Source organism: Hyperolius riggenbachi, chromosome 5 (assembly GCF_040937935.1).
Source record: "Hyperolius riggenbachi isolate aHypRig1 chromosome 5, aHypRig1.pri, whole genome shotgun sequence".
Lineage (NCBI taxonomy): Eukaryota > Metazoa > Chordata > Amphibia > Anura > Hyperoliidae > Hyperolius > Hyperolius riggenbachi.
The window spans coordinates 376,442,912-376,468,519 of NC_090650.1; the positions used below are offsets into that span (position 1 = coordinate 376,442,912).

The following is a 25,608-nucleotide window of genomic DNA, read 5'->3' on the forward strand; positions in this document are numbered from 1 at the left end:
GGTTTAAAAAAAAATAAAACAATTGCCCCTGCTTTATCTTATAAGATTTGATGGAGATAGGGCCGACTTCCACTGCAGAAATGCGAGTGCACATCCAAACGTCGTAGCACTGCTGCTGCCGCCCCCCCCCCCGCAATGGTATGTGTGCTCCCCTGTGCCCGTGGTAAGTGTCCAAGGCTCACCTGTCCCCTGGAGCAATGCCTGGCATCTTCTGGGGTCACCACGAGCGCATGTACCACATGACACCAGAGCATGTAGTGCCATCGCTACCTGTGCCGGTGTCATGTAGTACAGGCGCCTGCAGTGATGCTGGACACCACAGGAGGCTAGGAGTTGCAGCAGCGGATGTGTGAGCCTTCAACACTCACCTCACCATGGGTACAGGGAAGGGACACATATACACTTTGGGGAACACCGTCTAGGAGTCCTTCGGCGAATCAGGCACCCAATCAAACTCTTGCGACCGAGATTTTCCCACCAGATCCTTTTGATTAAGTAGAACATGCTGGTTGTGGCAGAACCCATTTGGCAGCCTATAGCTGGTGCGCTCTTCTTGCATTCCATATCACTCCCATGCTTCCTCCTCCCTGGTTTGAAGGAGGAAACAAGGGAGTGACATGGAACACAATTGGAGAGCATCAGCTTAATTCCCCCTCTGCCATGGCCAGCAAGTTGTACTCATAATTTCAATCATGAGTGGTGGAGCTACACTTAGCTCACCTCTACTGGCCATAATGCAGTGTTGACTCTCCTCTGATTGGATAAAATTATTGGATCGAAAGCTCGATGGCATGGAAACAGGCCAGCAGTGGGAATACCAATGAATGTTGACCCAACCTGGAGAGATACCCTCCAGCAGAAAACATCATCTGACCACACCACGATGTTGTCTCATTCTGTGTTTGTTGCCAGGTCCCCCCGCCTGCTGCAACTCTCTGACGGCCCTCACTTCCAGGTTTCATAAAACAAGAGACTTCATTAAACTTTACAGTCCATTAATATGATGTCAGTAAAACTCTTTGCTTCTCTCATTTGCATGAAGCTGAGACTGGAAGGCAGCGGTGCAGCACATTAAACGCACGTCTTTTCACTTGACGCCTTTCCATTTATCTTGCAGGATGGCAGCGGTTATATAGATGAAAATGAATTGGACGCCTTGCTGAAAGATCTCTGTGAAAAGAATAAAAAGGTAAAGCCCTGGCTTTTATTTTTGGAAATGGTAATTTGGTTTTAAATTAGATTTCAAAAATCGGACTCATTTATGAAGGAGAATGAAGGGACACCCACAATTGGTGAAAACACATTAAGTCTACTGAGCCATGGGGTGTTGCATTAAAGATGATTACTTGCTGCTTAAACATCATGGAAAAAGCAGCTCTATTTTGACTGGCAAGGGACAGAGTAGACAGGTCCTGCTTATTCCAGGGCAGAAGATCAGGAGGAGGCTACTAGGAGGAGGTCCAGGAGGTTTGGGATCTCCAGTAATTAATGTCACTCTCCAGTATCAGGTAGAGGAAGAGGCAGCTATTCCTGGGAATAGAGGGACAATGGAGCCCAGGCTGTGAGGGTCACCAAGGAAAGGCATGGGAACGTGTAAACATTAAAGGGCTCCATCATAATTTCGCTGGGGGGACCCATGGTTTGTAGTTATGCCCCTGAGAGTACCTCTACTTTTAGCAAACAGCAAAGTAGGAGGCAGCTGGTCCAAGTAGTGAGGGGTCAACCAGGAGTACTACTGTCACGTATTTATCAGTAAAGCTAATGGGATAATAAGGACATTGAGCCCAGTCAAGAATGCTACCAACAAAGGCTGAGGCAACTAGTCTGAGGCTTAGGAGGTCACTGGCCAACCATGACCGACACTCTCCATTATTTACCAGCTGTGTATTAGAGTTATACTCCATGTACAATTAAGTACCCTTTTGCATTCCTTCCATATCCCTTTTTGTTCTCTGACCTCCATCGTGAACGGATCATTGATTTTAAAGAACTGAACAAAAGCAGTGGCATAACTACAATTCATGGGGACCTCCAGCAAACCTTGATGGGGCCTCTCCACTGTTCACACCCCTTCTCTTGCCTCCCCTTGGTGCCCTTCATGGTGACCTTGGGCCCATCTCACAAGGGTCATAAAATAAGTGTGGCCATCGTGATCTTCACTCCCATAACAAGTATAGCCTCAAAAACAACTGATCTGAAGTATAGTCCCCTGTATCGAAGGGAAGGTTTGTTAAAACCAGGCAGAGATTGAATATATCAGCCAGGGATTTCTGTATGATCTATGAAGAGTTCCAGTTAAACCTTAGCAACAGTGTTTGACTATGCCATAATGATTTAGGGGTTTGTTCTGAACATCTTTGGCACCACTGATAGGACGCTCCTTCAACAATATGGTAGGGCTGATTTCCAACATGGCCTCTTTGTAAGCTCTGAACACTTTCAAACTTTTCAATACTGCTGACAATGATTTGTCAAAAGGCTAATAGATGCATCAAAAAAACAATGAAGAGCAATAGGCCCATTAACCGGGCAGTTGCCATGGACACGTTAATTCCTATTACACAAAACAAGCATCCATTTAGGCAAAGTACATTCCATAATAAAGTTGCCAGAAGCACTTGAATTAAGTCAAATAACAATTTATTAAGGAACGTATCCCAAAAATTGAAAAACGATGAAAAACGTCAAATACACAGGAAAGTAGTTGTCTTCACAATAAATTACAACGTAGTACACAATAAAGAAATCATGGAGATGAGACAGGGTATAGACCCAATTGTGTGGACTAGCGATCAAAGAATATATATCCTTCCATAATCATAAATCAAGAGCCGCCAAACAATTGGACATTGCTGATAATATAACAACTTTATGAATAATAAAGATAGTCCTTACCCAGTGCTGCAACTCCTAAGTGGTGACTGCTACCCACCTGAACCCCCTTCACGCTTTCCATGACTCCCGTCTTTTCTCCAGAAGGTCGAAGAGCTTCTGGTGGCTTACTATGGAATGTACTTTGCTTAGATGGATGCCTGTTTTGTATATAAAGGCTAATAAAAACGACCACAATTTCAAAATATTTGTCCGCCCCAAAATGTGTGTTGCAAGAGTTCTTTCCTAAAATGATGGACAGGAGGTTGGCCAAGAGGGTAACATAAGCTGAATAGGGAGGATGTTGAAGCAGTTCAAGGCTGCATAGGTGGCAACAACTGCTGACGTCTAGTTTGGAGAACATACCTTACTTTGGGAACAAGGGCGTAGCAATTGGGGGTGCAGCGGTAGCGACCGCATCGGGGCCCTTGGGCCAGAGGGGCCCGAAGGGCCCTCCCTCAACTACAGTATTAGCTCTCTATTGGTCCTGTGCTGATAATAATCACTTCTATAGATACTTTGAATAGTAGTGATCATTAACAAACTATTCCCCATCCCTTGCTTGCACCTCTAACACTGTAGTTGCCATTTGCAGGTTTTGGTGCACCGTATCAATTGCTATGTATAGAGTGCTTGGGGGGCCCCATTGTAAAACTTGCATCGGGGCCCACAGCTCCTTAGCTACGCCACTGTTTGGGAAGTTTCCGAAGACATATCATCAAAGGTTGTTTAGGTGATACCTTAAAGTACACCTGTACCTCCACACAACTCACCTACTCCTGGGTCCCTTTGCTGTTTTTTCTTCCCTATCAGCTCTCCCATTCCGCTGCCGTGTATCTGCTATCTTCACCGCCGTGTCGCTGACCCGCCATATCGTGAAGAAATACATGAGGACATGGTGGAGGAACGGAAGAGCTAACAGGGCAGAAAAGACAGCAAAGGGATCCAGGAGTAGGTGAGTTGTGCAGAGGTGACATTTTTTTCTGCAGGTCTTAAAAGGTTGTTAGTAAAAGGGGGGCGTGATCTGGGAGGATAACTGCCATTTCCTCCCCAACCATATTCCACAGGGGGCACTGGACTGAGAGATGTGTGCTATGACATATGTCACGGGACCATTCAAACAACGGCACCCAGAGCAATCAAACCCCCTCTCAGTTCAGTTATACTTTAAATGACTAACTGTACACGATATCTTCACAAGCCTTTGAAACTTTAAGTTTCTTCAAATAACTGGATCAAAAGAAAATTAAAGTTTCAAAAGCTTGCAGAGAAATCTAGTATTGTTAGTCATTAAAGGTATCACCTAAACAACTTTGTTTGATATGTCTTCTGTCCATGACTTTTACACTGGACCACATCCAACTGGCTTTGGAAAGTTTTTGTCTTCATTTATCCTTCACAGATGAGGTTTCCCATCAGGCTAGCACACAATGCTCCAGTGATTATGTGACCATCGCCAAGTAATCTATCATCACTCTTCCAAACTAAAGTGATAATCCATCAACACCCTGCCAGCTAAAGTGATTGAGCCGTTTCTTTGACCTGAGTTAGCTGAGTGTTAACTGTAATGATTGTTGTTTTGACATTGGGGTATTAAGGTATTGTTATATATGGTCCACTAGTGTTAATGGAATTGTTGCAGAAATGTTTTTGAATTGGCCTCAAGCAGTGATTGATTGTCCCATGGCCACTTTGAGACAACCTCAGAGCTTGACACATGCCATTTTTCTAGCCTGACAGGTTCCTTTAGAAATGTCATGAACATTGGCCTGTATTTTCGCTAGGGATGATCACATGATTAAGTCAACTGGATTATAAAGCCTAATCTGCTCTTTAAATAGGACTTAGACAGCGGCAGCATCCCAACCTACAAGAAGAGCATCATGGCTTTGTCAGACGGAGGGAAGCTTTACAGAACGGAGTTGGCTCTAGTCCTCTGCGCTGATGAAAACTAGCAACCTTCCCGTATCTTCCACTAACTCGACTGAATGGGCACTAGAAGGAAAATAGTCTTTAACTTTGCTATTTTGTATCTGTAAATCTAAACCACATATAGCAAATTAGCCAGAATGTGCTGCAAATGACTTTTCATTTCTTTTTTTTTTTCATTTGGGTTGTTTCTATACCGTTTGTAATGTACAGTTTTTGTAACTATAAGAGGGAATTATAAGAGAATGTCTTTGTCAGGAACAGAATGTATATCTGTGAACAGATTCAACGGGAACGAGGTCCTTTGCTGTACTATTTTGCTTTGCAAAGAACAGCGTGTATAAAAGTTTTGATAAATGCGGTCATCTTTGGCTTCTCCAAGACCGCAGCTGGGTCTAGGTTAGGGATACAATGACTTGCCTCCATATCCTTATGATAAAGGAAATATATTTAATATGAAAAAAAAACCTACTACATTCATTAAAGTAAACACGGGCATTTGTTACAATCTGGCTCCGCACACTGAACGCAAATCTGAACTTAAATAAACGTATGAAATAATGAATTGTATGTGGAGTTGTAATGCTAAACAGAGCTTTCCGGGAGTGTCATATTCTTATTTTCAATTTAATCCTCTATAGAGTGATCTTGTTTGATATAAATCCACTGCTTTTGACCTCAAATTTCACGGAAACTGGGATTATTGATTATCTCTGCTTATTGGGAGAGATTTGCCAGCCCCACTGGGGTCATAGAGAGAGTTGCTGAAAGGAATGAATGCAACTTGCACATCAAGAATTGTTTTATTTATTTGTATTATAAGTTATCAGTGCTGGCACCTGCATTAGCCTGCAGTCACACAATTGCTAATTTATTAACCCTTCAGCAATTCCGACTGTGTTCCAATATAACCCCCACTGTGGAGTAGTCACCCTTTTACTATCTAATGCTGGGAATACACGGTTCCTTTTTGAGGTGATTAGATTGTTCCATAGATAATTTCCGACATGTCTGATCTCCCTTTCGATTCTTTCGCCGCTAGATTTCTAATAGAAGTGAACGAAAAAAGATAAGAACAACGAGCGGAAGATAAGAGAATCTACTGCAGAATCGAGCAGCAAAAACGATCGAGAGGAGAAACGCACGGCAGAAACGAACTGTGTATTCCCAGCATAAATCCAGTTTTTCAGAATCCTTAGTTAGATCCGATTTCACTGGAGGCCCTTATTCAATTCACTTTTTTTTCTTAAGTTTACTTCAAGGAGATAACTCATGAAAAAGTATCTCCTAGGAGAAAACTTAAGAGAAAAGGGCCCATATGCAATTCACGTTTTCTCCAAAGTTTTCTCCTAGAGGGTTAATTTTTCTTCTCTTTAAAATATTTTTTCAGCATTTTACAATTGAAAAAGTATCAAAGGTATTAGAAAAAAGTACTTTTAAAAATTATTTTTGTATTTTCTTGCTTGCTGGGGGTTTAAAAGGCATTTTATTGACAAGGGCCCATGTGCCATTCACTTTTTCACCTGAGTTTTCTCCCAGGTGTTAATTTAAAACTTGTCAATAAAATGCCTTTTTAAGCCACCAGAAAGCAAGAAAATACTCAAGATATTGTTGATAGTACTTTTTCACCTATTTTTGGGTACTTTTTTAGTTGAAAAGTGCTGAAAAGTTATTTTAAATAAAAGATGAAAAATTATCTCCTAGGAGAAAACTCAGGTGAAAAAGTGAATTGTATATGGGCCAAGGTGTGAAAATATCAACTTGGAGAAAACTCGTGGGAAAAGGTGAATTGCAAATGGGCCAAGAAGAGAAAAGGGCCTATATGTAATTAACTTTTTCACCTGTGTTATCTCTTAGGATATAATTTTTATATTCTCTTTAAACTAACTTTTCAGCATTTAACAATTGAAAAAATGCCCAAAAGTTGGTGAAAAAGTACTATCAAGTTTATTTTGAGTATTTTCTTCCTTGCTGGTAGCTTAAGAGGCATTTTATGACAAGTTGTGAGAAAAAACTCTGGAGAAAAAGTGGATTGCATATGGGCCAAAGTGAATTGAGTTTTTCTCTCAAGTTTTCCCCTAGGTGATTTCTTCACACCTTCTTGGGCCATATGCAATTTACTTTTTCACCTGAGTTTTCTCCTAGGAGATCATTTTTCAACTTCAATTTATAAAAACTTTTCAGCACTTTTCTATGTAAAAAGTACCAACAGTAGGTGAAAAGTACTATCAAAATTGTTTTAAGTAATTTTTTTTTTATTGGTGGTTTAAAAGGTCTTTTATTGACAAGTGTGAAAATATCACCTAGGAGAAAACAAAGGAGAAAAGGTTAATTGCATATGGGCCCTTGTCATAAAATGTATTTTAAACCATCAGCAAGCAAGCAAATACTCTGAATAATTTTGATTACATTTTCACCAACTTTAGGTACTTTTTTAATTGTAAGATGCTTAAAAGTTATTTTAAAGAGAATATGAAAATTATCTCCTAGGAGATAACTCAGGAAAAAAAATGTTAATTGTATATGGGCCTGCTGGCCATATGCAAATCCCTTTTTCACCTGAGTTTTCTCCTAGGAGATACTTTTTCATCTTTGATTTAAAATAACTTCCCAGCACTTTTAAACTAAAAAAGTGCCAAAAAGTAGGTGAGAATGTACTATTAAAATTATTTTGAGTATTTTCTTGTTTTCTGGTGGCTTAAAAAGGTATTTTAATTGACAAGTTTAAAGATATCACCTAGAAGAAAACTCAGTAAAAGGTTAATTGCATATAGGCCTGTGTGCCTTTTCAGCACTACGCAGTTCAAAAAGTACCAAAAAGTAGGTGAAAAACTGTAGTCAAAATTGTTCTGAATATGTTCTCTTTCTTTCTTTCTGGTGGCGTTAGAGGCATTTTATTAAAGGACAACTGCAATGGAAGGGATATGGAGGCTGCCATATTTACTTCCTTTTAAGCAGCAATACCAGTTGCCCTGATACTCTGCCTCTAATACTTTTAGCCATAGACCCTGAACAAAACATGCAGCAGATCAGCTGTTTCTGACATTATTGTCAGATCTGACAAAATTAGCTGCATGCTTGTTTCTGGTGTTATTCAGACACATCTGCGGCCAGATAGATCAGTAGGGCTGCCAGGCATCTGGCATTGCTTAAAGAGAACCCGAGGTGGTTTTCTGGGGGCAGAAGGGACACAGAGGCATGTCTTCTGCCTCATGACAAGCCTTTGTGTCTCCACACCACCACATTCTGAACCTGCCCCCCCGAATATTTGTTGCTATCTCGGGGGTAAACATAGAGGGAGAGGGATTCCCTGTTCAAAACGCCCCCACCAGGGGCGTTCCTGCAGGCTTTCCAGAGCTGCCATTGGGCAGCTCTCGCCCTGGCCACACCCTCTGTCGCCCCCCCGCCTCCCTGCACACTGTGAATGAGAGAATTCATCTCTCATTCCAGCATTGTGACCCAGGAGGTCACGAAAGTGAAAGTGGGCCATTGCGGCCTGCAGGGAGCGGCGGTTATGAAGGCTACCTGATCCGCTCAGCCCCCTGCATCAGGTAGTCTAGTTTTTTTTTTTAAATTTCATGAGCCCACCTCGGGCTCTCTTTAAAAGTGAATAAATATGGCAGCCTCCATATACTTCTTACTACAGTTGTTATAGGTGTGACACTATAAACAAGAAGAAAACTTAGGAGAAAAGTTAAGATATGACTGTGGGCCCTATTCAATTCACTTTTTCTCCTGAGTTTTCTCCAAGGAGGTGTTTGAAACCTTTATAAAATACATTTCAAGTTCCCACCTAGCAGTACATTATTCTAAATAAGGTTGATATTATTTTTTTTAAAAACAAAGAGAAAAGAGCCTCCAATTACGAGGTAACCTTTTTGATTGATCTAACAACATTTAAATTGCATAAATTAGATTGTACATTTAAATTAGAGGCACCCTCCACTCCTCCGTAAGTCGAGCACGTATCCGAGCTTGGAAGACTCCTAGGTTCACTCTCCATACTGGATCCATGTGCTTTTTGGGGATTTTACTTTTTTTTTACCTGTTATTAAGTGATGAAAAGTTATTTTTTTTTAGATATAATTAAAATTTATCTCTTGGGAGAAAACTCGGTAGGAAAAATTAATTGGATAAGGGCCACAGAGCCTTAATCTGCATAATGTTTGTTCAGGCGGTAATGTATATGAAGTGAAATGTAAAGTTCATGTGTCACTAGAGACAAATAATAACACTTGCCTTTAAGGAGAACTCCAGATTGCATTAAATAAACCAATCCTCCAAGTTCATCAGCTCTGATTACATTATTCTGTGTGCAATCTGCTTTGGGCTCGTATACACGCCTGACTAAAGATGGCAGAGGGGGTCATTAACGACTGCCTCAGCCGATAGTCAGGCAAGTGTATAGCGGCCCTCAATCTGCAAGATCAGCTCACCCCCACGATAGCCGATCGTATTGTCTATGCCGCTACCCCGCCCTGCTACGTCGTCCCTCTGCCGCGGCATAGCTGTCAGGGGGGCCTGATCCCCGGTCGGCGACATGAGTCAAGAGGTGTGTATGTTCCTTAAAGGATACATCTGGCAAATTAAATAAAATCAGATTTACTTTCCTGGGGCTTCCTCCAGTCCCTCGCCGCAGCTTCGCTCTCAGGCAGTATCCTAGGGTCCCCTCCTTAGCAGCCATTGACCCTGCCAGGTCTTTTAAAGGTCAATAAAAAAAGTTTTTGTGTCAGTTTTGTAAAAAATTATAAAACAATTTGTTCCAGACAGAACCAGGCTGTTCAATTGTCTCCAGAACTGTCACATTCCTAGGATAGTGATGGCTATCCTAGGAAATAGGCACTCCAGCTGTGATGGAACTACAAGCCCTATGAGCAGGCCCGGATTTACCTCACAGGCACAGGTGTCCTCACACCTTAGACTTCGCCCTCCATGGACCTACAAACCCCCTTTAAACTGCACCGCAAGTGTGCAGACTGGCCCAGTGGTTACTTCTCCCTTACTTCCCTTGACCCTCATAGGTGCCTTATAGTATTAGGTAGCCAGAAGTACCCTCAATATTAAGTAGCTAGAGCTTCCCCTGAGTATTAGGTAGTGTGAGGAACCTCAGTATTAAATAGCTAGAGATGCCCATGACTGAAAGGAAATCTTGTCAGTGGAATGCAGAGAGCTGGGTGAGTAAACCTCTCATTTACTCTCTGCTCAGGAGTCTACATAGGGAAGGAGAGAGGGAAGCTCTCTGGGAGGGAAATAAGCCGCCTTTCCATCATCAGGCATCTGTAGGCACGTGCGTACAATGCCTTATGGTAAATCCGGCCCTGCCCATTAGGCATTGCAATACTCTGACAGCTCTAAACATAACTCGGGGAGGAAGAGGCATGATGGGATTTGTAGTTTTTGTCACAGCTGGAGTGCCAAGGTTAGCTATCACTGTCCTAGGGGAAAGGAGGTCTAAATTGGAAGAAAACAAACAAACAGATACTTACCTAAGGAGAAGGAAAGCTCTGGGCCCTAAACAACTGCCCCATTCCTCTCACAGTCCCCCTTGTTCCAAGGCCATCATTGCCGTTCCAATCTGCCTCTGTGGGAGGCTTTGGAAGTCTTTGGGAGCCCAAGTGACCCGAAGAAGGGCGTCTCTGAACTTCGCATGCGCAAGCTATGATATTTTATTCCATCTTCAGACAGTTAAAGCACCTTGTGTTATGTCCTGGAGTATGAAGAAATGCTGAACATGGGGCACACAATATGCAAGTAATACTATGGTCCAGAGTCAAAGGTCCAATATCTTCCAACCCAGCTCTGAACACCCACAAGGCACACACAGTGGCGTACAACCGGTTGTAACCACAATGGGCCCTTGTATCAGAGGTGCCCACTAAGGGCCCTACCTCAACTGCAGTATTAGCTCTTCATTGAGTAATGCTGGTAATGATCACTTCTATATATGTTTTGAATAGTGGTAATCATTAACATACTGTTCCCCTCCTCTACTTCAAGGTGTTCTGTGGAGGGTTTAAAAAACAAAAGACACTTACCTGGGGCTTCTATCGGCCCCCTACAGCTGTCATGTCCCGTGCCATCCTCCTATGATTCTCCGTTCCCCGCCGCTGGTCCCGGTCTAATTATTCGTCTAACTAGACGAATACTGCTCGCTCCCGCTTGCGTCTCTCTGGGAGCTTACTGCACAGGAGTAGTTGTGGCACCATATGAATTGTTATGTATAAAGTGCTTGGGGGCCCAATGTAAAACTTGCACCGGGGCCCAAAGCTCTTTAGCTACACCACTGGGCACACATCTCTGGTGTTTAACCACCCTGGCGTTCTGATTAAATCGCCAGGGTGGCTGCGGGAGGGTTTTTTTTAAATTAAAAAAAAACTATTCCATGCAGCCAACTGAAAGTTGGCTGCATGAAAGCCCACTAGAGGGCGCTCCGGAGGCGTTCTTCCGATCGCCTCCGGCGGCCAGAAGTAACACGGAAGGCCGCAATAAGCGGCCTTCCGTGTTTCACTTACCTCGTCGCCATGGCGACGAGCGGAGTGACGTCATGGACGTCAGCCGCCTCCGATCCAGCCCTTAGCGCTGGCCGGAACTGTTTGTTCCGGCTACGCTGGGCTCGGGCAGCTGGGGGGACCCTCTTTCGCCGCTGCACGCGGCGGATCGCCGCGCTGCAGCGGCGATCAGGCAGCACACGCGGCTGGCAAAGTGCCGGCTGCGTGTGCTGCTTTTTATTTCATTGAAATCGGCCCAGCAGGGCCTGAGCGGCAGCCTCTGGCGGTGTTGGACGAGCTGAGCTCGTCCAGACCGCTCAGCAGGTTAAAGCATATCTGTAGCAAAGATCCAAAATTCAAAATCTAGGTTGAAAATGTAGTATACTCACCTCTTGCCTTGTAGTCTGAATTCTGGTAGATGTGTCAGTGTCCCACACTGCTGCCTCTCATATTGGGATGGCGCCAGGGCTAGATTTAAGCCAAGGCCACATAGCCAATGGCCTAGGGCACCACAGGATCAAGGGCGGGTTGGCAGCAGGCTATAGTAGGGAGAAGGGAAAGGTCACCTAGCTACCTATACTGGATGGATCGAGGGTCATCAGGCTACCTATGCTGGAGGGAAAGGTCAATGGGCTGCCTATACTGAAGGAAGGGGAAGCGTTATCTGGCTAACTATACTGGAGGGCGGGGGGAGGGGATCATCTGGCTGTCTATACTGAAGGGGAGCGGCTTCTGACAGTGGCCTTGGGAGGTAAAAAGTACAAATCCCTGGATGGCGCTGCCCATACCTCTGCATTGTACCTACTACACAAGAACCAATGGGCCCGATTTAATTCACTTTTCCTTTTAAGGGATACATTTTCATCTTCTGTTTAAAATAACTTTTCAGCACTCTGAAAAAATGCCAAAAAGTTGGAGGAAAAAGTATCGTCAAAATTATCCTGAGTATTTTCTAGCTTGCTGGTGGCTGAAAAGGCATTTTATTGAAGGTGTGAAAATATCACCTAGGGGAAAAGGTAAATTGGGGCCAATGGCTGTCAGCTGAAACACTGAGGGAATCTGTCAGCATTTAGGGAGGAGGTGAGTATACCCTGCTCTCCCTGTGGCGGGGTTTTGTCTTGAGATCCTCTTTGAGGAAGCATAACATGGTTTGTGGGATATGGGGGGGGGGGGGGGGGGGATAAGGGGGCAGAAATCTAATAGGAAGCAGTTATGCTTTACTGAGGTCTTCACCCGAGTTCTGGTCATTTCCATGGAGCTTAAAAGGGACTCAGAGCTCAAATAAATAAAAAGATTTATACATACCGGAGGCTTCCCCCATCCCCATCCGCTCGGATCGCTCCCATGCCGCCATCCTCCGCTGCCCACAGCTACGAGAACCGTGTCCCCGCACTTAGGTCAGTCGGCTCCAGTCTACGCAGGAGAAGTGCGCCCTCTATGTATCTCAGATACGCAAACCGCGCACTTCTCCTGCATAGACTGGAGGCGACTGACGTCAGTGACGGAACCCGGTTCCCGTAGCTGTGGGCAGCGGAGGACGGCAGCATGGGAGCGATCCGAGTAACAAAGTAATGTTTTTTCTTTCAGAGCATATTCACAGTGGGATGTTACGTTGTAATGCAACATTAAAGTCGCAACACAGCATTACAATGCAAAAAAAAGGTGGTAACGCACATTAACGCTGCATTACCATCACATATAATAGATACAGGCAATGAAAAGTATGCCTCTCTGTATCTGTTTAACGTCTGCGTTTAGAGGTAATGCACTGCAAGCAGTGAGTTACCATAACGCAACATTTACAACACGATGTTAACGTCACGCTTTGAATGTCACATAGGCTTAACATTACAGTGCATTATCCTGCGTTATAATGACTTTATAACGCAGGACAATAACGTCCCACTATGAATGAGGCCTAAAGGTTATTATGCTGTTGCTCATCTTTTAGAGCAGAGAGGAAGTTCTGAGTTCAGGCCCGCTTTCATTGCTGTGCCATTGCAATCTACAAATCGTGTCCGATCTGAAAGTCGAAAGCGGCCCTGATAATTCTGCCTGGCGCATTGTTTTGCTCTTACAGCTGTTTTGATAATTTCAAAACTCTCATTTAATATTTGCCCATCAGTGGCTGGCAGCAAATAGCTGATAGGCATAGGGGTCCTCTATTCCACCAGCTGCTGGAGAGCCAAATACAAACCATATAGATCAAGTTAATAGAAAGTCACCTTTATGTTCAAGCTGCCTCCCTTTATATACTTCACGCCAGCTGATTGAAGGTGATGAGAGTTTGGGGTTGGCAGCTGCACGCTGTCTGCCTTTGTTTAAAGACGCACAATTTATGGCTGATTGTGCAAACAGACCGCGATAAGGAACACTGCTTATTAATGGCCTCCTAACTAAGCTCACTTTCTTGTTCCATTTTAGTTTCACTGATGCGTTCAACTGTTTTATTATGTAGCTGCAATAATTCCACTATAGGACTCCTGCTTGTATCACAGTGATGGACAGACCCCTGAAATGTCCACAAAGCTAAGGGAATATAGAAGAAGCATTAACTGTATCTCACCAGGAAACAATATAGTGACCATTCTGAAGATATAAGCAAATCTGGTGTGGTATATGAAAAATGCTTAAAGGACAACTTAAGTGAGAGGTATATGGAGGCTGCCAAATTTATTTCCTTTTAAACAATACCAGTTGCCTGGCAGCCCTGCTGGTCTATTTGGCTGCAGTAGTGTCTGAATCAGACAAGAAACAAGCATGCCGCTAATATTATCAAATCTGACAATAATCTCAGGAACACCTAAACTGCTGCATGCTTGTTCAGGGTCTATGGCTAAAAGTATTAGAGGCAGAGGATCAGCAGGATAGCACGGCAACTGGTATTGCTTAACCCATTCAGGTTCCGTGGTTTTCACGTGAGAAATGTTCACCTCCCATTCATTAGCCTATAACTTTATCACTACTTATCAAAATGAACTGATCTATATCTTGTTTTTTCCGCCACCAATTAGGCTTTCTTTGGGGGGTACATTTTGCTAAGAGCCACTTTACTGTAAACACATTTTAACAGGAAGAATAAGAAAAAAATGGAAAAATTCATTATTTCTCAGTTTTCAGCCATTATAGTTTTAAAATAATACATGCCTCCATAATTAAAACCCACGTATTGTATTTGCCCATATGTCCCGGTTATTACACCGTTAAAATTATGTCCCTATCACAATGTATGGCGACAATATTTTATTTGGAAATAAAGGTGCATTTTTTCCATTTTGCATCTATCACTATTAACAAGTTTAAAATAAAAAAAATATAGAAATATTTCGTCTTTACATTGATATTTAAAAAGTTTAGACCCTTAGGTAATTATTTACATGTTTTTTTTTTATTATTGTAATGTTGTTTTTTTTTTTATAGTAAACATTTTATTTGGGTAGTTTTGGGAGGGTGGGGGGTAAACAATAGATTTATAATGTAAAATGTGTGTTCATTTTAATTTATTTTTATTTTCAGTTGTAGTATTACATGACGTCACTCTAAGCGTAACACACGCTTAGAGTGGCGCATCGGGGAGGGAACGGCCAGAAAAGGCGCAGCTTCCGAGAGAAGCTGTCGCTTTTTCAGCGGGGGAGAGGAATCAGTGATCGGGCACCATAGCCCGATACATTGATTCCCTGGCTACCAAATCCGCGGCCGGGATTGCTACGTCCAGGAACCAAAATAGGTTAAAGTAAACTGGAGATTATAAAATACACAGAACCGATACTTATCCGGAGCTTCCTCCAGCCCCATAAACACGTGTAAGTCCCTCGCCATACTCCCGCGGTGTGCCGTTCAGCTGCGATCAGCCCCAGTAACTGCGTCAGTCTGGGTCTTTCGCGCATGCGCAGGAGGTCCACGCATGCGCAGAAGACCCAGACTGGACCCAACTGAAGCAATTACCGGGGCTAAACGGCACACCGCGGGAGGATGGCGAGGGACTCGTGTTTATGGGGCTGGAGGAAGCACCGGGTAAGTATTGTCCTTTAAAATCTGTTTTAATTTTTGAGGCTCCATTCACATTGGGGCATTGTGGTGTGACTTTATGGAGGCATCATAACACAGACAGTTACAATAGTAATGGGTGTAACTACAAAAAATGGGGTCCCCAGCAAAACTTTGAAGGTACCACCCGGATGTTCACTCCCTTTCCCTTGCCAAACCCTGGTGACTGTCCCAGCCTGGGGGCCCATCTTCCAAGGGTCATAAAACAAGTGTGAACATCATCATTGTCATACTGTTAACAAGAGTAGCCCTCAAAAACACCTGATCTGAAGGATGGACTCCTTTATTGAAGTACTTGTGGCCCACTTGCAGCTCCAGGCCCCCCTGCAATCACAATGGCTGCTCCTCTGCACTTAGGCCCCTGAATAGTAAGTATATACGACGTTCACAGTGTATCGCTCCACCGCGGCGAATCCCCCTCCTTGAATCCCTCCACTGGCTTCCTATCCAGTCCAGAATCAGATTGAAGATACTGTGTCTGACCTACAAATCCGTCCACAAAACCTGTCCAATCTACATTTCCGATCTTACTCAGAGATACATACCAAGCCGCTCACTCTGCTCTTCCAATGAACTTCGCCTGACCACCCCCCGCATCACCCAGCCCCATGCATGCCTCCAGGACTTCTCAAGAGCTGCTCCAACACTATGGAACTCCCTACCTCCACCCATTAGGGTTTCCCCCTCCTTCAACATCTTCAAGAAGGCCCTCAAAACTCACCTTTTCACTTTCCTCACAAGTGCTCTAAACCCACAGCTGAACTCTGGTCCCCTACCTTTCGTGCCCTTACCTCTCCATTACTGTGAACCCATGCTATGCATTTGAGTGAACCTAACTTGCCTAATGCTCCCCTCCAGTGACTAAGCATTATCTTGTACTCATACTGTGCTGCATGATCTGGTCTTGTATTCATGTATTGTTATTTTGCTGTATGTCACCCCTAAATATTGTCTGTAACCTAAACTAATGTCCAGCGCTGAATAATATGTTGGCGCTTTATAAATACAATAAATAAATAATCGGATGCAATCCAATGGACTACAGTATCCCAACGCAGTGCATTACTGCATAACGCAGGAGTTATATCAGTAGCACACGATTCATTGACTCTCTGTTCCACTCTATGCAGCAGAACGGTCGTGTAAGGTGTGGTGCTACTTTTTTGTGCTGTTCCGGTGTTTACAGGAAACGCAGTTTCCACTGTGAAAGAGACCCAAGTTCAGCATCCTATCCAGATCTGTGAAAAATCTTCATGGAGAACAGATTAGAAAGTTGTGGAGCACCCCAGCTAATATTATCTGAGATATACAGTGCAGAGAGGCAGCCGGGAGGTAGTATCACAAAGAACCGCAGAATAATGCCAGTGAGGGGCGTAAAACTAGACATAATATTCCTCATAAGACTTTGTGTGCACTCTATACATCAATAGCTGATGAACTACTGACATTTAAAGTGTACCAGAGACCTAATTTACTAAAGATTTGATGCTTACCCGGTGCTTCCTCCAGCCCCATAAGCACATGCGAGTCCCTCGCCGTTCTCGGTCTGCCGTTCAGCTGCGACCAACCCCAGTAACTGGCTCAGTCGGACTCGGGACCAGTCTGGGTCTTCTGTGTATGTGTGGACCCAGGGCCGGGCCGAGGCAGAGGCTGGAGAGGCTCCAGCCTCAGGGCGCAGTGTAGGAGGTGACGCACAATTAATTCAGCTGTCATTCCCAATAGTGTTTGAAGCAGAAAGAAATAAAAAAAAGGGGATACATGACAGTGACTGCAAGCCATATAACTAGAGATTAAGGTGCTGGGGAGGTTGGGGGCCCTGTGCCAGTGTGTGACGACTGGGGTGAGAGGGATGGGGGGGCGCACTTTGGCGTCTCAGCCTTGGGTGCTGAAGGACCTTGTCCCGGCTCTGTGTGGACCTCTCACTCATGTGCAGTAGACCCGGACTAATGCGACTGAGCCAGTTACCAGGGCTGATTGCGGCTGAACAGCAGACCGCGGGAGGATGGAAAGGGACTCACGTGTTTATGGGGTGGAAGGAAGCCTCGGGTAAGTATCAAATCTTCAGTTAATGAGGTCTCTGGTTTACTTTAGGTAGCAGTTTTTGTTCCCATGTTTCAGGCTAGCTTCTCAGGTTCCCACTAGGTTACAGCAAGATGTTCCAGCTTCCAACGCAAAAATGCAAAGCCCGAATTTATACTTTTTTTTCCCGTCCCTAGGCCAACCTTCTTGTTGCTCCCTATCCATGTGCAACAGTGCCCTCTTATTCCATGTACAGCCCCATTTGCTGTGTAATCTCTTTAATGTACAGCTCCCCTGGACAGCAGCACCCCTCTTCCATAAGTTGCGCCCTATTTGCAGCCTCCCTTTTCCATTTGCAGGCTTTTCTTCCATATTCAGCAACCTTTTTTCCATGTTCAGCAGCTGCCCTTGGACAACAGCCTCCCAAGGCTTAGTGGCCTTTCCAGAAATCCAGCCCTGTCCTTTTTCCCAAAATCATGCCTTCATAGTTGTGATTGGCTGGTTGTGATCAGACGCCATGCCCACAACCTGATCTATAGCGACCAGAAGTTACAGAAAGATCAGCTCCAATAACGGTTTTATTTGTACATATTACACACAGAAACCGTCTGTACATTCTAGGAAACTGTTTTATTATATTGCCAGAAAATAACATTTGAAGTCTACAGTATATCTATATTGCTTGGAAGAATCTTTGCACTTTTTGCTGGGGGTCAAGAAAATTCTGCATGATAAACTTCTTAAGCGGAATGGTAGCACCGCTGCGTTTAAGTAAATTACATGGCCTTATAGAGAACAAAGCAGTGCCATACAACCAAGTGAATTCCACCTTACAGCAGTCTGTAGTGCTATGGACAGCAAATAGTATTTTTCATTGGTTGATTTGGGCTTCTGCTGTTTGCACATGTAACACTACATTGAACCAATAGAAAGTAAAATGAATCAGGTGACACTTCTACATTACAGCAAGCCCCTTAACTTATCCTGATATACTCTAATAGTCACTTACCCTGCACCATGCCTAGTCCTAAACTTCCTCTTCTCCTATGCTTAAAGAGGAACTGTCGCAAAAATCCTAACATTTAAAACACATACAAATAAGAAGTACATTGCTTCCAGAGTAAAAGGAGCCATACATTACTTTTCTCCTATGTTGCTGTCACTTACAGTAGGTAGTAGAAATCTGACATTACCGACAGGTTTTGGGTTAGTCCAACTCTTTACGGGGCATGGCCTTTATTTTTTATAAAGACATTCCCTGAAAAAGATTTATACAAGGATGCTGACCAGCCTCCCTGCTCACCGTACACTTCTTTGGCAGTTGGGTGGAGCAACTGCCATTCACTAAGTGCTTTTGAAAATGAAGAAAACCAATAAGAAACCCCCATGAGAAGAAGGGCTAGTCCAAAATCTGTGGGTAATGTTAGAGTTCTACTACCTACTGTAAGTGACAGCAACATAGGAGAAAAGTAATTTATGGCTCATTTTACTCTGGAAGATAGAAGTCCTTTAACCCTAATCAAAGCCCCTTGTTGCCGATACCCTCTGGGATAGCGTACCTATGAAAGAGCCGCATGTAAAAATGGGTGCAAAATAATGGCAATAGAATATTGGTCATTTTACTGATACTCTATTATCCACTATAATTGAATATCGGTAATGTTGCCAATATTTTACTATGACCCAACATAACCTATTCTCACCCAGAAATCTCCCTCTTAATGGCCAACCCTAACCTCAACCCCCCTTATGCCTAACCCTTAACTCCACCCCACACCTAACCCTTAAGACACCCCTCATACACACAAAACCCTTAAGATTTGCCCCTTGCCTAATCTTTAAGACCCACCCCCACCTAACCCTTAAGACTCTGTCCCCATTCTTACCCTTATTGGGTGCCACCCTGCCCAGCGCCCATTTAAATATCGGCATTGAGGGGAAATTTGAGCACCCTCTGCACCCGATAAAGCCCTGTGCCCATTGTTGCAAATGTAATTCATCCACTAGAAGGACAATGCTGGTGCATACTGTTAAATTTGGGTGCAGGGCCCCAGTTATTGGCTTGTGCCCATAACCGATGCAATGCGCCCAAATTTGACAGTATGCACCGGCATTGTCCTAATATCAGATAAACTAGATTAGCAGCTTACCAGTTCCCAAATCCCCTCACAGGTTAATTGTTGGGATAGTCCTAACCTTCACCTAGTGCCTACCCTTAAACCCTTCCATGCCTAATCCTAACCCTATACCTTGCCCAATTTTCATCTCCACTCTTGAATGATGCCTAACTTCATCTCAGTCTATCACTATCCCTATGCTGTATGCTGTCTTCATTCTTGTTGTCACATTTCTTGAAATACATTATTTGCATAGACGATAGGCCAACCCCTTCTGAAGGAGGATGCTGATTGGTCACAAAGTAAGTTTAGCAGGTGGGCGGGGCGTGTCTAACCCACTATATATAAAGAAGCTGTGGGATACATTGCAGGCACAAAGATTGTGGTGTCTGCTTTAATGTAGCCGTGTCAGTCAGTAGAAGTTGCACTGTCTTATAGTTTACGTTGAAGTTAATACAATCATCTTGTACAGTTCAAGCAGTTTTGGCTGAAATATATATTGTAACATAAAAGCACATATGCCAACATAACAACCGAAAATACTAACAGGAGTTATGTGAAACAATATTACCAGCCACGATCATGGGATGGTGTGTACAGAATTCAGAATAAGCTGATCATTAAATTATACAGTCCTTTTCTACTGAAGAAACTTTGCAAATGCGCCTCTTACAAATCATGTCGGTTGAGTAACTTGAATCCATTTCTTCTATGATTTGCATTGATCTGCAGGTCGTACTCCAGTGATCAGATATTTTGCACCATGTCCTCTGTATTCTCTCATTAAAATTCAGTGCACAAAACCCAAACCGTGGTCATTGTTGTTGTTGTGTTTCGTCTGAGTACATGGTTATTATTGCTTATTATTACTGATTTATACAGCTTCAATGACTCCAAATCTGTGCTGCTGTACTCAAACCAAACTATGCATGAATCATATAATAAATAAGGATAAAACTGATAAAAGACATACAACCAGGGCTAGGATAGTTATAGGCTAGTTCTACACTGGTGCATCGCCAGGGCAGGTTCTAGTAACAACTAGACCCCAGGCAATATTAACCTGGGGTCCCCCTACAGACCCCCCCCCCCCGACCAAAAAGTGGCATTAGCGGCCCTTTGTTGCAGCCAAATTTGCCCCCAAGGACCCCTGAGCCGGCTACCCCCCTCCCACCAGATCACGCTCCAACGTAACTGTGCCCTTGGGCCCCTACAATGTCCTTGGCAGAGTAGCGTTTTGCCTTTCCCGGCAGGCACGCTCAGTCCTTCATTGCTCCATTGCAAGGTCCCCGGGGAGCACAGATAAATTGGGGGGAGACACCTTGGTGGGCCCCTGCAAGCTCTGGGGCAATTGCCCCGTTTGCCTCTATGGCGTTACACTGCATTCCGTTATAACCTACGCATAACGCAACCGAAAGCATTTGCAGCGGCTTTCTTTGTAACACAGGCAAAGAAGCAAATGACCACCAATGGGTCTCATCATTGGCTAGCACCGTGTGCGTCAACGTGCAATTATTGAGACGCACAGCATGTTTAGCACGACTGATGAGATGCCAACTGTTCATAGACTTACTTATAACCATGTCACGTTTTAGTGCTCTTATTTTTCCATTACAGCATGTCAGGGTGAAAGTACCCTTAGGAACATAGTGCACTGGGCAGTAGTTGAGCAGGGAGACGTCCCCTCCCCCCCAAAAAAAATCCCATTGAACCTTTTTAAAAAAGGAGTCATAAATTAGACGTATTTGTGCATTAAATAGCATTGTGCATTTGGTCATGGAGTCTTTCATACAACATAGATTTCACTCCATACGATTTGCACCATCTAAAAACGGTCCTTTATTGAGTTTTCCATCAAAAGTTACAGCGTTAAAAGTTACATCTGTGGGTAAGTCACAAGTGATGATGCACAGGCGTTTCGGGCCATTCTCAGTCCTTTCTCAAATCAGGACAGACCCACAGAGCCACCAGAGACCCGGAGAGGAGCCAGGAGGACGCTGGGGGACCTCGCGACCTACGGTGGGGGCTAGAGGAAGCTCCAGGTAAGTACAAATTGTAATTTTAAAACCTGCTCAGTATCCCTTTAAATTCTTTTAGGACAGTGGTCTTTTAACCTCTTGAGGACCACGGGTTTATACCCCCTAGTGACCAGGCGTTTTTTTTTTTTTTACAATTCAGCACTTCGCCACCTTAACTATTTATCGCTCGGCCATACAACTTACCACCCAAATTAATTTAACCTCCTTTTCTTGCCCCTAATAGAGCATTTTATTGGTGATCTCTGATTGCTGCTGTGATTTTTTTTTATTAATTTAAAAAGTAATTTTTTAAATAAAATATCCTATTTTTTTTAATCTCCCTCCCCCATAAACTGGCCCTGACTGCCATCCTTACACAATAGTAACCTCTCATAGGCATCAGCCTATGAGAGGGGTAAGATTGTGAGCCACTCCTGGGGACAGTTAAGTGACTGGGCTGTCACCTGTACAGAGCTGCACTAGATCACAGCACTGTACAAATGTAAATAGCCTTTTTTTTCTAACAGCCTGCCACTTCCGATCGCGGCTGGCAGACTGATCACGGATCCCTGCTCCACGTCTTGGCATGGAACACGTGGACGTGCACACTGCCTGCTAATCCCCACCTTCAGGACTTGACGCCAATCAGCATTAGGTGGTCCTGGCGGCACCACTCTCCCACTTCCAATCGGTGTGAGGCGGTTGGGAAGTGGTTAATTAAGGTTTGGTTTGGATTCGCACTCAAAAAAAAAAAAAGAAGTAAAATAAACAAAAAATTGGGGATGACAACTTATTGGGTGCATCTAATTATAAGTTTTGCTTTCTCACAATACTGATAAGAAAAGACAGCTTGGCGTGGAAAAAAAATTAAATCTGTTAATTTTAGATAAACAATCTGCAGCAATTGCCTGTATTCTATAAATATAATGAACAGACAAAGCTGAACAATAAAAAAAAAGAGCGCCCTGTTTATGATGTTTTTAATTCTTAATCAGGGCAATCCGTGGAATGTAATTATCTTCCTGTAATTACACTGAATATGTGCGGCTGTTTACAGAAAACACAATTTGCATAATAACTGCTGGGAAGCGTGCCAGGACTACTTACCTCACTGTTCCGGGTATTGTTCAGGTAAGAAAAGTGCTTCTTTGTGTCACAGGAAGAGATGGCAGCCAGAGGTAACAATGACAACAACTGCAAATTAAAGAGACACCTCTGCCGTACACAGGAAGCTGGGGACACACAGGCAATGTTAATGCTGATCAAGAGATATAACTCCTTGTTGACAAGTGCATCATTTCAATTCAGTCTGCTGCAAATAAAGCAAATGCATCATGAATTATCTCAAACAACAAAACACTATCCACTGCAAGTTAATGAAGACTTTTTAAAGTCAATCTTTATTTGAACACTCTAATCATGATGTTAACAAAAAAAACAACAACAAAAAAACCATCAAAAACCATTGGCAGTAAGATTTATACTTGCTTTATGGAGTTCTTGAATACATTCTTTATCATTAAGAATTAGCCTTACGTGTGTGCCCATAACTGAGCTTATAGACTGGGAGGACATGTATTTGCTGACCCACAAAAGCTCAGTGAATACTTCCATTCAGAAAGTTAACTATAAGATTCTCACATGGTGGCACAAAACACCAGAAGTGATTAACAAAATTCTACCATCATACCCTGCAGATTGTTGGAGAAGTGGTCATACTCCGGCATCCTTTGATCATATTTGGTGGGATTGCTCCCATATCAAGTCCTTTTGGACACAAATACATGGCCCCTCAAGATCTCCTCCCTGACTATACCTTGCACTAAACTGGCAATGCTATTGTACCATAATGACGTGTGAATGAAGACATACAAGAACTCTTTGCCGATTCCCCTCCTTAACGCTGCTAAGTCACTGCTGGGACTCCTGGGAGTCTGCAAGGGTCGCCACATTGAAAGAGTGGTTGGTGAAGGTTTTACTTTTACACGATGGAAGAAATAAGGGCAGTTAAATTGGATAGAAACCATTACGCTTACACTCACCTGGGTTCAATGGGTGGATTTTAAAGATTCGGATGAATATGCTATTATTATGTTCTAGTATACAACTCTGTCTAATGTATGTAATATACAGTATGTGTGTATTCTGGGTGATAACATTCCTTCTCATCACTGTTTGGGAATCTTATGCTATTCTGAGTAGGATGAGCTGTTAATACCTCTCCTGTACCAGAAATACGTTATGAGAAGTGATGATCCTCTCTATTGATCTAATCGACTGGATGGAGATAAGCCTGATTAAGGTAGAGATGGGGTAATCATAGGATAAGAATATTGGAATTCACAAGATACACGGTTATCATGCTGGGATCATTGGTGGCGCTACACTAGGGCACTGCCCCCCGGCAATCACTGTGCCCCCCCCCCCCCCCCTCACTCAGTAACATACAGTTAACGGCTTCCAGGCTCCAAGAGCGTACAGTGAATAGGAGAGAGTCTGTAAAAAAAACTCTCCATGTCAGCTTAAGTCTATGTAGGCGGTAAGTAAACCGCAGAGCTTATCCATTTGCCACAAATACCTCAATCCTTGCAAGATCCCTTGTAATGAATGTATCTAGATCATACTTATATTTGCTAAATAAATCTCTCAACCTTCAGATTGTATGTTCTAACATTGTCAGTCAACACGAATAGAGTCTGAAGGAGGCTTCGAAGCTGAAATCTTACGGTTTTTCTTTTTTATATTGCTTTAAGAGACATATGTGTTTTCAGATACAATGCTTGTTTGAGAATTTTGGAAGTATTTCTTGTCTATTTAACTATTTTTTGCCTCAATAAAATTTTTGGGGGAAAAAAACAAAAAAAACTGAGCTTCACCAAGGGTGAAATCCATCATAAACTTTCCAGATGTAAAAGGGATCTGAACTCAGAACTTTCTCTCTGCTCGAAAAGGTAAGAGACCTCAAAATAAATAAATAACCTTTAAAGAAAAACATGTATTTGTTAGAGCTGATAGAAATCCTGCTATAAATCTGCAGTGTCTACTTCCTGCTTTAATGGAGCCGACATAGGGTTAACATCCTGTGTTTACATATTAGCTGCTTGATTCCTTGAGCTGACACAGTTAAGAGATCAGATTACAATTGTGATTAGTCACAAATGAGGCTAAAATCACTAAATACATACAGGGTACATTTCTCTAGGTTCTCCTTCTGTCCTGTGCAAAAGTACAGGTCCACTTTAAACCCGCAGAGAACAACGCTGAGCATTGCTGGTAGTTTGTTTGATGAGTGGAAGTGTATAAAATGTAAGAAGCCCATCAAATTCCTTCCATTTAATATAGTTTATTCACCGCAATTCATTTACTCAGTTCCTAAAGGACAGGACATAAAGATCAGGACTGGAGATGCAGAATGCAGCTGAACAATAAGAGTAGACTAGAGCTTAGAATTCAGGCATGGGCAAACTTGTCCATCCAGCTGTTAAGGAACTACAAGTCCCACAATGCATTTGCCTTTATGAGTCATGACTGTGGCTGTCAGACTCCTGCAATGCATTGTGGGACTTGTAGTTCCTTAACAGCTGGAGGGCCAAGTTTGCCCATGCCTGGTTTAGATCCACAAGATAACATTCTCACCACCCTCAACAAGACAGTCAGGTGTTCCAGGCAGCAAGTAATTCCTCCTCATCTCAAGTCCCAATGGAAAGTAAAACTGCTGACATACTTTATTAAGCCCTAGATGAGAGATCATAGAATGTGTGATAAAATCTAAGCACTGAATACTTGTACATTTACAGATTGGTAGTGGCCACCAGGGGCGTAGCAATAGGGGGTGCAGCGGTAGCGACCGCATCGGGGCCCTTGGGCCAGAGGGGCCCTCCCTCAACTACAGTATTAGCTCTCTATTGGTCATGTGCTCATAATAATCACTTCTATAGGTGCTATGGATAGCAGTAATCATTAACAAACCATTCCCCATCCCCTTCTTGCACCTCTGACACTGTAGTTGCCATTGGCAGGTTTTGGTGCGCCGTATCAGTTGTTATGTATAGAGTGCTTGGGGGGCCCCATTGTAAAACTTGCATCGGGGCCCACAGCTCCTTAGCTACGCCACTGGTG

General features: G+C 43.4%; 1 protein-coding gene across 1 annotated transcript in view; it reads left to right on the forward strand.

Moving 5' to 3' along the window:
* CALB1 (calbindin 1) overlaps window positions 1-5,365 on the forward strand; it is a 90,096-nt gene extending 84,731 nt beyond the window's left edge. Inside the window, exons 10-11 of the mRNA XM_068237606.1 lie at window positions 1,118-1,189; window positions 4,713-5,365. Of these exons, the coding sequence (XP_068093707.1) occupies window positions 1,118-1,189; window positions 4,713-4,826 (186 nt within the window). The 3' untranslated portion in view covers window positions 4,827-5,365. The remainder of the gene's footprint in view (window positions 1-1,117; window positions 1,190-4,712) is intronic.
* The last annotated feature ends 20,243 nt before the right edge of the window (window positions 5,366-25,608 follow it).